The sequence below is a fragment of the Thamnophis elegans genome, chromosome 7 (genome assembly GCF_009769535.1).
Source record: "Thamnophis elegans isolate rThaEle1 chromosome 7, rThaEle1.pri, whole genome shotgun sequence".
Classification (NCBI taxonomy): Eukaryota; Metazoa; Chordata; class Lepidosauria; order Squamata; family Colubridae; genus Thamnophis; species Thamnophis elegans.
The window spans coordinates 16989704-17002466 of NC_045547.1; the positions used below are offsets into that span (position 1 = coordinate 16989704).

At 43.0% G+C, this 12763-nt stretch overlaps 1 protein-coding gene across 1 annotated transcript in view; it reads left to right on the forward strand.

Moving 5' to 3' along the window:
- Nucleotides 1-817: 817 nt before the first annotated feature.
- Nucleotides 818-12763, forward strand: part of SLC6A13 (solute carrier family 6 member 13) — a 74136-nt gene continuing 62190 nt past the window's right edge. Inside the window, exon 1 of the mRNA XM_032221377.1 lies at nt 818-1025. Coding sequence (XP_032077268.1) covers nt 818-1025 — 208 coding nt within the window. The remainder of the gene's footprint in view (nt 1026-12763) is intronic.

Sequence of the window (12763 nt, forward strand, 5' to 3'; positions counted from 1 at the left end):
TATCAAAAATACTATTAAAACATTATTGAAAAGCTTTTGAAAACCAAAACTGGAAGGGTTTCCCACCAAGATCAGGAAATGTAGGAATTTCCTGGGGGAAAAAACAAAAATGAGTGCAGAGAAACCATTGAAGAAGGCATTTGACTCATGGCTAGGGTGCCACCACTGAAAATACCTCTCCTTATTTAACTCCTTTTAAAGCAGCTGGGCTTTAATAAAAACACAGGTGAATAAGGGTTAATCGGCCGAAAAGGTTTAACCTTGAATCGTATTATAACGAACATTAGGGTAACGCCAAGTGAGGGCAATTGAGGACGACAAAATGGATCTGAGAAAGTAAGGATGGTCCAACATTGAGTGACACATTATGATCCAAAAATGCATTTGAACTTATCAATTTTGGGATGGCTGACCTAAAGTAAACAGTGTTTGCAGTGTTTTCACTGGATTGTTGGTTCACGTGAAATAAATTAAGAGGGTAAATAAAACACCAGTGGTGGACAAAATATCAGGACACGTCGGATGAAAAGATGCGCTGTGAGGAACCAGAACATTTTGAAAGAAGTCTCTTAAAAATGAAGCTGTCCGTGTTCCCTGAATCCAAAGTAAACACCTCCTACCTCGGTGAAGTCTGTGGGTACATCTTGTGCACAAGGAACGTCAACATTTCCAGCTGTTGTCAGCAAGTCAGCTGGGCTGTGAACTCTTGAACAAATCCCTCAGTTTGTTTCTCACTTTTTTTTTCCAGCTTGAATTTGATTGTTGTAAGCATAAACAGTGGGAGGGCGAAAAACAGCGCTGGTCTTTTGAAGGTGGAATGGATTACAGAGTCCCCGGGGCAGTGATCAATGGAGAAATACATGCACAACTCACTAAAGAAACAAAGAAAAAAGAAGCAGGGAATCAGACACTAGATCGAGACCACTGGAACAACAAACTGGAATACGTGCTGTCTGTGGCAGGAGAAATCATTGGTTTGGGGAATGTTTGGCGGTTCCCTTATCTGTGTTACAAAAATGGTGGTGGTAAGTTCAACTTTTGTTTTATTCACATTGGCGTGTGATAAATTTCTTGACTGTATGCCTCTTAGTGATTCAAACATAGAAGACGCAGTTCAGCAAAACTTTTATTAGGACCAGTTTTGGGATCCTACCAGTTTAACAACCGGTTCGGTGATTGCGCGCTTCACTGCTGGGGAGGAAAACAGCTGAAGTGCGGCAATCCGCTCTGCCGCGTGACTCAGCTGAGAAGATATAGGTAAGTAAAGGGCAGGGGGCAGGGGTGGGTTCCTGTCGGTTCTAACTTCTTCTATAGAAGTGGTTCCACAAATCTACAGTGCCGTTTAGAACCGGTTCCAGCTCCCTCCCCCACCCATCCACACAACATCAAGATGAAGAGCGAGAGGAGGAATTCTGAGAGTTGAAGTCCACAAGTCTTAAAGCTGTCAAGTTTGAACACCCATGGGGTTTTTTTGTAAAGGGTTAGGGGTGCAAGGATCTTGTAACTTGACAACTTTAAGACTTGCATGCTTCAAATGCCAGAGTTTCTGTGCCAACATTTTGGTTGCTAAGCAAGAGAGTTGTTAAGTGAGTTTCACCACATTTTATAAGTTGGCCATGCCCACCCAATCACATGGCTGGCAAGCCACTCCCACCTGGTCACATGGCTAGCAAGCCACTCCCACAAAGCAGGCCACACCTACAGAAGAGGTTCTAAAATTTTTTGAAACCCACCACTGGCAGGGGCAGGCCGGTGGGCCCACTTCATCGTCGGAGCGAACCGGTTCACTCCCAGCTGATCGTCGGAGCTACAGGTTCACCCGAACCAGTCTGAAGTGGTAGAATCCCACCCCTGATTAGGACCAATCAGAATGATGCATAAGAGTATGAAGGATTTTGAATTCTCTTGAACACTTCACTGAGCGAATACTTACAAAAAGCAAGGAAAGGGTGAGACGGAAGCAAATCCTAATATTAGATAAGATGTTATAGCCATGATGTCTGCTTGAAACTGAAGTCTTCAGCTCTTAAATTTGGATTTATACTCTACAATCCCATCTAAATGCAGAGAAATGATTTAATGCTAGCAATATCAAACACACCAACAATTAATGTTAAAACCATTCCTGCTCATAAGGTACGTTTGGGTGAAAAAGAGGGACTTCTATAAGCCTACTCATAGTTTCCTATCCAAATCCACTGCCCTATTTATTATTCATTTTTCTGTTGGGCATAAGATTCCTTTCTTTAATTGCTGGAACAATAACTGAAGTACATTCTAACTAGTCAACATTTACCCTGGGAGCATCTGTGGAGTAAAACCTGATCTCTGGTACCACTTGGTGTCTTAACCACCGCAATCTACTACTCCTTTCCAAATCTAGGGCTGCTCTATCTGTGCAGTTCTATGGCAAAGCTTGCTGGGGAATTAAAACCCACCTGTCTGAAGATATCAATGTGAGGAAAGGCTCTCTGTTCCTTTAAAATTAATCCCCAAATATAATTTGCTAACGAAAAATATGACTTGATTGTACCACATGGATTGATTGCAATTCTATTGAGAATCCCAAAATGATCGGCAGTTTATAGTAATAAAAGACATAGGAAAATATCATATTCATAGTAAGCAATACTACAAAAACAATTATATAGTCATAAAGCCATAATTGCAATCATTCCATCTAAGCATCATCCATCAGCATAAATATAACCCACCATCTTTCTTTTCAGAGTATACCTGTTGTCTTCTTTCATGTATCCTCATAACATGATCTCTATAAAGTAGGTTTGATTAAGTAACAGTAACTGAGACAATGTGGACTAGTGAATTGAATCAGAATTTTCCCATTGTCAACACTTACACCACAGGGCTCTATTTAAGAATTGATGCACACAAAACTTGGGAAGTCTTCCAACTTCATATACATAAACAAAAAAACCTTAACACAACTGTCCCAAAGCAGTGGATTCAATTTTTTTTACTACTGGTTCTGTGGGCATTGCTTTGTGGGCGTTTATGGGCGTGGCAAGGGAAGGATACTGCAAAATCCCCATTCCCTCCCCACCCCACTAATCTGCTTTCCAGCTCCGTTCTCCTGTTCAAGGCTACGAAGAAGATGAGCTGGGAGGCAGGGAGGCAGCAGGGGCGGGGCCAGCCTATTTGTCGGTTCTCCGAACTACTCAAAATTTCCGCTACCGGTTCTCCAAAACCTGTCAGAACTGGCTGAATCCCGCCTCTGTCCCAAAGGTGCTTTTCTAAAACGCAACTGGACTTACTTGTTTTTTTTTCCTTTGAAAATGTTTCACTTCTCATGCAGGAAGCTTCATCAGAACTGAGAACTGAAGGAGCTTCTTAGGTGAGAAGTGGAACATTTTGAAAGGAAAAAAAAAGACAAGAAAATCCAATTGCCTTTTGGAAAAACCACCATTGGGATAGCCATGACCTGGATAATTGAGAACCTCCACAGACACTTAACACAACTATAAAGACCTCTGCTTCAACACGAGAGCACAGGAAGAAAACATTTTCTTTCAGATTAAGAAAATTACATTGCGGTAAAAAAAATTAACTTCCTCCATGGGTACTATAACGAATTATCTTTGAGCTACTCCTGTACATTTGTTTCATTTTTATTTCTTGATTTAGTTACCACAAATTAGAGTTATATAGTTATAGAGCTCCCAACAACACCCAATAGAATAGAGACCCATCACAGAGGATGGACAGCATTCAGATACCATTCAAATTTCCCATAATGCCCACAGAGATGTTGTGTTGGGCATCTCAGGAAATCTAACAATGTAGCTTTAATGCAGATAAATGAGAACATTTGTAGCTCAGGATTGAATTGCAGGATGGATCCTTGATGCTATCAGAGCTTGGTGGTTTTCTATTTTGTAAGGTCTTTCAGGTAAACCCCAAGGAGAAGCTCTTCAATTTAGGAAGGCATTTCTTTAGATCAGTGGTGGGTTTCCAAATTTTTTATTACTGGTTCACTCTTGTGCTCTTGTGTGCATGACGCTTTTGCGCATGCACAGAAGCATCCAGGCGGGTGAGCGGAGCCTCCCACTGCCTGGCTACTATGGGTTCACCTGATCCAGGCCGAGCCTGGAACAACCCACCTCTGCTTTAGATCCTGTCTAAATTGGTCAGGTATTTGTGCACATATGTTGTTCTTGCTGTTTATATAAAGCACCACACAGCAAACAAAGAATACAGTCACCATGTGCTTTACTGCTCAACTATATAACTGAAATAGGAAATTCTCAGAACAAACAGAACCATAGATTAAAACCATAGATGCAACCTGAATACTGCCACCTACTGGCTGAATAATTCTGTAGTTACTGCAATACAAAATACATTCTAACATGTATTCCAACACTTGTTTTTCCTTCAAGTCTCCTTCTGAATACAAGCATGTTTTTACACCTATTCTAAAACTGTCTGCAGACTATTATTTCAAAAGCAGCCATTCTATCCAATCTCACATACACAACCTGAAAATGGTTCACAGGCAGCTTAATACCATTTTTTTTGTTCTGCTGGAAATTCATGCCTGCTGCTCCCCCCTCCCCACTTCTTAAGTATTAGCAGCTTTGGAGCAAAACACAGATTTGGAGGGGGTTTTCAATGAAAAACGAGTAAGATCCCCTCCCTTCCCATCATAGTTGATGCAGATTAGGCTGGCTGCCATTTTGTTTCAAAGGAATAGTTTCTTAATTAGGATCAAGGGATAGTGTTCATTTTTTTAAAAAAAGTTAATAAAGAATGCGGTGGTTCTTTTGATAGAAATGCACTCCAAATACAAAGAAACTTGCATTTGAACTTTTAGAATTGTTAGATAACTTATCACTATCCAGCTTTACTGTTTTTTTTTCTAATCAAGGGTATTTATTTATTTATTTATTTTAATCAGGGAAGGGGCTGCAGAATGTGATCAAAATGGGAGCCTCAACAGTGTGATTGAAGCTTGCCACAATATACATAAAAACTAGTGGGCCTTTGATTGTTTGCTTGTGACGATCGTCTGGATGTTTCGACCAAATTTATGGACATCCCTGATTTTAATGTTGTACTTTAATATTATTATGTTATAGAATCATTCAAGTTAAGTGACTCATAAGTAGTACAATTAGAATCAGTGATGGCTAACTTAAAACCTATTAAATTTAATGACATCAATTCCAAATACTATCTGTTAATTCTAGTAATCTGATGTTAGTAAATTAGCATAGTATACTAGATTTTTTTTTTAGCAATAGCACTTAGACTTATATACTGCTACGCAGTGCTTTACAGCAGGGGTATCAAACTCAAGGCCTGGAGCCCCAGGGTACTTAGATATGGCCCAGGGGACACCCTGTAAACAGCGAAGAACTGGCCTGTGGTGCTGCTGCTAGCAAAAATGGGCTCCCAAGCTCCGTTTTTGGCTGCTATGGTCTCCTGTAATCCTCTGCCAATGAAAATGGAGCTCAGGAGGCCTCCAAAACTCAGGGGGGTGCAGGAGGCTGTGGCAGCTGAAAACAGATCTCAGGAGTCCGTTTTTGATGGCAGAACATTTGGGCCACCACAGGAACCTCCAATAGGAGTGAAGTTGAACTGACCATGGTCACTCTGACTCCTCTATCCTGCCCCCCCCCCCGGAGGTCAAACACAACCCTGATGCGGCTCTCAATGAAATCAAGTTTGACACCCCTGCTTTACAGCATTCTCTAAGCCAGTGTTTCTCAACCTTGGCAACTTGAAGATGTCTGGACTTCAACTCCCAGAATTCCCCAGCCAGCGAATGCTGGCTGGGGAATTCTAGGAGTTGAAGTCCAGACATCTTCAAGTTGCCAAGGTTGAGAAACACTGCTCTAAGCGGTTTACAGAGTCAGTCTATTGTCCCCCAACAATCTGGGTTCTCATTTTACCGATCTCAGAAGAATGGGAGGCTGAGTCAACCTTGAGCTAGTCAGGATCAAGCTCCTTGCAGCAAGCAGAGTCAGCCTTCAATACTGCATTCTAACCATTGTTCCAGCATGGCTCATTAAAAAAAAAAGCTAGTATATTTCAGTAAAATATTGACACACAAATAATACATTATATAACTTGCCTTGTTCCGAAGCTCCTTTGGTTGTGCAAAATTAATCCAGATCGGCCTCCCACCCCTTTAATGATGCTGTCAAAGAAAGTGTTTGTAAGCATATTTTCTTACAAACGGATTTGACTGGAGTTTTCTTATCTACATTACATATAGCTTCCTTCCCTATTTCTAACCATGAACTAAACATTTTAAATATCTGATTATCTGTCTGTCCTTTAAATTCTGGACATTAAGCAGATGTCTTCAATGTATGGTTATGGGGAGCTGCAGGGATGGGTTCCTGCTAGTTCTAACCTCTTCTATAGAAGAGGTTCCACAAATCTACAATGTCGTTTAGAACAAGTTCCAGCTCCCTCCCCTCACCCGTCCGCACATCATCAAGATGAAGAGCAAGAGGAGGAATTCTGGGAGTTGAAGTTCACAAGTCTTAAAGCTGTCAAGTTTGAACACCCCTGGGGTTTTTTTCTAAAGGGTTAGGGGTGCAAGGGTCTTGTAACTTGACAGCTTTAAGACTTGCGTGCTTCAAATGCCAGAGTTTCTGAGCCAACATTTTGGTTGCTAAGCAAGAGCATTGTTAAGTGAGTTTCACCACATTTTACAAGTTGGCCATGCCCACCCAGTCACATGGCTGGCAAGCCACTCCCACCTGGTCACATGACCGGCAAGCCACTCCCACAAAGCAGGCCACACCTACAGAAGAGGTTCTAAAAAATTTGAAACCCACCACTGGGGAGCTGGCATGGAAAAAGTGATTGCCTATGGGAAACTTTAGCCAACGGACAACCTTAACAATCAAATCAATCAAGCCATAGAAAAATATTTCTGCCTTCTTATATAAATAACATGCTTTTATAGATCATTTATATCTAACATCCAAGTTGAAGAGGTTGTCAAAAAGGGGGTATACAATCCCTAGAGCTAGGCTTACTGTATTTATTTACAAGACCAAATAATAAGCTTAAAAATAAAGTATTCATTATTTAATCTTAACAGCCAAGTCAAAAATTATGCAACCTTGGAAAATTCTAGAATATATAAGAACTGAGTTGAAAATTAATAAGGCCTTTACATCTGCTAGTTTAGAAAAGAAATACAAATTAATGAAAAATAAAAAACAGGCACTACAATCAATCCTTGATGAATGTTATGGTTTATATCAATATCAATAAGTTATAATAGAGCAAATTGGGTCTTGTGGTTAAGACACCAGGATAGAAACTGGGAGACTATGATTTCTAGTTGTGCCTTAGCCATGAAAGCCAGCTGGGTGACTTTGGGCCAGTGACTCTCACCCCAATCCATTTCAAAGGTCGGTTGTTGTGGGGCAAATAGGAGAAGGAAGGTGTGAATATCTGCCTTCGCTGCCTTGAATTGTTTGTAAAAAATAATAAGGGCAGGATACAAATAAATAAAACATAAAAAAATTAATAATGGGAAGAGAAGGAAACATCTGTTGATTGGCTGCATTCACACATGCTTCAGCCTACCTACTATTTGAATAAGTTTCGAGTTTAATAAAATTTGTATGCCGCCCACTCCCATTGGGACTCTGGGTGGCTCACAGCAAGACAAAGAACATTTAAAATTTAAGAATAGAAAATACAATTAAAATTCCACATCATCCATACCATCTAAGTGGGACTGGATATCAATCAACAGCCCCAGGCCTGCCGGAACAGCCAGGTCTTGATGGCTTTATGGAAGGCCGGGAGAGTGGTGAGGGTCCGGATCTCTACGGGATAAGTGGTGGGATTCAAATAATTTGTCAAATAGCATCCAAAAGTAAATCAGAGTCCAAGGCAAAGTATTGCTCAAAGTTCCAATTTATTAAGAGAGCCATGTTGGCACATCTGGGAAAACCCAAATCTGAAACCTTCCTGGTTTCCCCCACCCAGTTGAAAGTTCAAGATCCTGCCCCCACACCCACAAGTCCATCACATGGTCCAATCTTCCACTGCCATGCTGGCAGTTTCACCCATCCAGTTCCGGTCAGGTGCAGAGGTGCAGGGACAAAGGATGACCTTGGCTTTCTAGAAAGGAATTTTGTTATGGCTACAATGCATCTCACTCCTACAATCCCTCTTCCATTTTCCCACAATAGAAAATGCATAGTAGAATAATAGAAAGTGAGGCAGACCAAAGATGCAAAAGAAAAGATGGCTGCAAGCCTGACATAATTTAGCAACCAGTTCACCCAGGGTCAGGTTGGCTGTCATGGGACACATGGTCCATCCCCATTCTCCAGCTCCACTGCACATGCAGGATGAGCCTTCCGCGATGGCCAACTTGGGGCAAACCAGTTGTTAAATTACTTCCATCGCGCCCACAACAGTGCGCCGACAAAAGCGTGCCATCAGCAAACAACGCGAAAACAACATAATAACCTAACCCTAACCCTAACCCTAACCCTAACCCTAACCCTGAATCTAACCCTAACCTTAACCCTTACCTTAACCCTAATCGCGCTTTTGTCGGCGTGCTGTTGTGGGTGCGCTGTTGTGGGCGCGATTTTGATGTCGCGGTTTTCTCGCCACGGTTTTGTTGGCACGCATTTGTCATGCGCGCATTTGTCGGGTCACGGTGCTGTGCTGCAATGAAGAAATGGGCAACAGACTAGCTGGCACAAGGGAAGTGGAAGGGAAAGTGACCTTCTCTTTCCCTCGAATTGGCCACTCCTTTGCCCATTTTTCCATTGCAGTGCAGTGCAGTGCAGTGCAGCACCCAGGATCGACTTTGATAGCGGAGGGTGGGTAATTGAACAACCGGTTCACCTGAACTGGTGCGAACCAGCTGAATCCCACCACTGATTTGAATGGAATGAGGCCTATAACAAATTGCAATTGGCCCAATATTGTTTACCCAATTCAATTGTCCCTTCTTATCTTCTGACTTCTAGATGTGTTGGGACTTCTAGATGTGTCAACTTTCACAGTCCATACATCTAAAAGGTACCAGATTTGGAAAGGAGCATTCCAATGGTGTCAATTGGCACCAAAAAGGCAACACCGATCCCAGCTAACCAGTGCAGATGGTAGTTCATCCACCTGTCTAGAGAGCCGAGGTGGCGCAGTGGTTAAATGCAGCACTGCAGGCTACTTCAGCTGATTGCAGTTCTGCAGTTCGGCTGTTCAAATCTCACCGGCTCAGGGTTGACTCAGCCTTCCATCCTTCCGAGGTGGGTGAAATGAGGACCCAGACTGTGGGGGCGATATGCTGACTCTGTAAACCGCTTAGAGAGGGCTGAAAGCCCTATGAAGTGGTATATAAGTCTAACTGCTATTGCTATTGTCTAGCAAAAGATGCTGGAAGAATACTATTAATTTTTGAACAACTATGTATTTTGGGAGTTTGCAACTTGGGAAACAGCATTTTCTCTCCTAATAAAGTGCTTATTCTGGGTACATCTGACATGAGCGTGTCTTCTTTTTCCCAACACCCTGGGATCAATAATCAACACTTTTCTTTTTTAAAGAAAGGGCCTGTCTGTGGTTCTATTTGTGGCATAAAAGAATGAAGCCAAGGAAATGTTTTCAATCCTGAAAGGTGAAATTATTTGCAGCTGAAAAGCAGAGATGTTCATCTCCACCAGTTCTGATGATGTAATTGCTGCAGCAGCTGTTTTGAGTGGGATTTTCAGTAAGAAGAATAATGAACTATTTTCTTTTCTACTGTTAAGAAATCTGTTACAGTTTTGAAACAAATGCATGTTTAAACTCCTTCTCGGATGGATGGATGTGTGTGTGTGTGTGTGTGTGTGTGTGTGTGTGTGTGTGTGAGTGATGTGTGTGTATCAGTGGGGGATTGCAGGCAGTAAGCCCCAGTACGGGCACACCGGTGCCTGCTAGGAGCACCAGATACTGTTCCGGTACGATTCTCCGGAGGGCCTGCCCGCCCTCCTTGTATCTGAGCTCTTCGGCGCTTCCGCACATGTGCACGGAGTGTACGGTGCCTACGTGATGCTCCGCCAAGCAGCTGGAGCATCATGGAGGCATCGAGGAGTGTCGCAGGAAGTAAGAACGCATGTGCGGTTGTAGGAACTGGGTATGTCTAGTTTGATGAAAAGAAGAACTAGGGGAGACATGATAGCAGAGTTCCAATATCTCAGGGGCTGCCACAAAGAAGAGGGAGTCAAACTATTCCCCAAAGCACCTGAGGGTGGAACAAGAAGCAATGGGTGGAAACTAATGAAGGAGAGAAGCAACTTAGAACTAAGGAGGAATTTCCTGACAGTTAGAACAATTAATCAGTGGAACAGCTTGCCTCCAGAAGTTGTGAAAGCCCCAAGACTGGAAGTCTTTAAGAAGAGGTTGGATAGCCATTTGTCTGAAACGGTATAGGGTTTCCTGCCTAGTCAGGGGGTTGGACTAGAAGACCTCCAAGGTCCCTTCCAACTCTGCTATTGTATTTGTATTGTATTGTATTGCACGCACGTTCATGTGGTGGACGCCAGGCCCCGTTGCACCGTACCGGTTGCACTGGGATCTGGAAGCCACCACTGGTGTGTGTAGTGTTAGTAAGGGTAGCAATCTGCTGTAGTACAGGAATCATGAGAGAGACAGAGACAGAGAGAGACAGAGAGAGAGAGAGAGGGAGAAACAAAGAGAGAGAGAGAGGGAGACAGAGACAGAGACAGAGAGACAGAGACAGAGACAGAGAAAGAGAGGCAGAGACACAGAGAGAGAGAGAGAGAGATGGTGGTTTAGAATTCCGGGAATGACTAGGGAATTATTTTCCCTGTTTTCTTTTTTTACAAGTCTGCCTTTAATCTGACTTTCTGGAAGCTTGGAGGGAACAAGAGGACTGTACAGATGGAGTTTTCACAGAGGAGATTTTGATCTCTGGCCCGAATTTGCTTGGATTTGCTTCACAGACCTACCTAAACCGCTTTCCCATCCTAACAGCATGAAGAGGATTAGCTAGTTTCACACGGCCCCCTGTTTTTGTTTTTTTGTTTGCTCTTTCTCTCATGCTTTCAGGTGGAATTTAAAAAGTGGGTTCTTTTTTTAGTTTTGTTTTTATGAGCTTGGAATGTTCCTAGCTTTGGGTTTGCTTTCCTCACAGCTTCCATAAAGGAAGTCTCTCTCTCTCTCTCTCTCTCTCTCTCTCTCTCTCTCTCTCTCTCTCTCTCTCTCTCTCCCTCCCTCCCTCCCTCCCTCCCTCCCCCTCCCTCCCTCCTTCCCCCCTCCCTCTCTCCCTCCCCTCCCCCCTCTCTCCCTCCCTCTCCCTCTCCCCCTCCCCCCCTCTCTCCCTCCCCCTTCTCTCTTAGGTTAGAGTCTACTGAACAGTTTTTCTTACTAATAAGTGTGCACCAATCTCCTAACAGTTTCTCACAGACTTCAGGCCCAGATTCAGAATCAGAAAATCCAGTTGCACCATCTGCAGTGGAAGAAAGGGAGAGAAATATAGCTTTCTTTTTTTATTACAGCAGATTACTGAACGCAAAAGGGTATAAACAGAGGTGGTATTCAGCAGGTTCTAACCAGTTCTGGAAAACCGGTAGCAGAGATTTTGAGTAGTTCGGAGAACCGGTAAATACCACCTCTGACTGCCTCCATCCCCATCTATTCTCTGCCTTCCGAGTCCCAGCTCATCGGGAGGGAATGGAGATTTTGCAGTAACCTTCCCCACTCCAGTATCCTTGCCCTGCCACACCCACCAAGTCATGCTCACCAAGCCATGCCACACCCACAAAGCCAAGCCCTCAGAACCGGTAGTAAAAATTTTTTGAATCCCACCACTGGTACACACTGTATTAGAGGTGAGTGAATCAAGTCCAATTTGAAGTTCAAATAGCATTTTGATGCAGATAAGGATGTGGGGGTAAGCCTTGAGCTTCTCAAAGAAAAGCAGGCTAGATCTTTAATAAGTAAATAAGTAAGAGCGGTGGTGGCGCAGTGGTTAGAATGCGGTACTGCAGGCTACTTCTGCTACCTGCCAGCTGCCTGCAATTTGGCAGTTCAAATCTCACTAGGCTCAAGACTGACTCAGCCTTTCATCCTTCCGAGGTGGGTAAAATGAGAACCCAGATTGTTGGGGGCAATAGGCGGACTCTGTAAAACCGCTTGGAGAGGGCTGTAAAAGCACTGTGAAGCGGTATATAAGTCTAAGTGCTATTGCTATTGCTAAAGGTAAAGATTTCCCTGTCAGCCTTGTCTGACACTAGGACAAAGTGCTCATCTCAGTTTCTTGCCAAAGGGACTAGCATTTTCAGAAGACAATTTCTGAGGTCATGTGGCCAGCATGGTTATATGCCAAAAGTGCACAGAGAGCTATTAACTTCCCACCAAAGTAGTACCTATTAATCTACTTGCATTTGCATGCTTTTGAAGTGCTAGATGGGCAGGAGCTGTGGCAAGTAATAGCTCACCCAGCTATGAAGAGCTTGGGTTTCAAACCCGGGATGTCAGCTCTCCAGCTGACAAGCTCAAAGTCTTTAACCACTGAGCCATCTTGCACCAAGGCTTTAATAAGCATAAGCAAATAAACAATATAAAACCAAATTATACCAGATTACCAAACCCAAACAATTCAGTTGGATTTGATTCATGCTCACATAATGTCTGTGTACAGAAAATATCTGCATGGGTCTGATTTGGACCAAATTCACTCGAGCACGTTTGATTCAATAAGTGGGTCCCCTTTTGCTGATTAGATTTATCAAACTGAATTCATTTG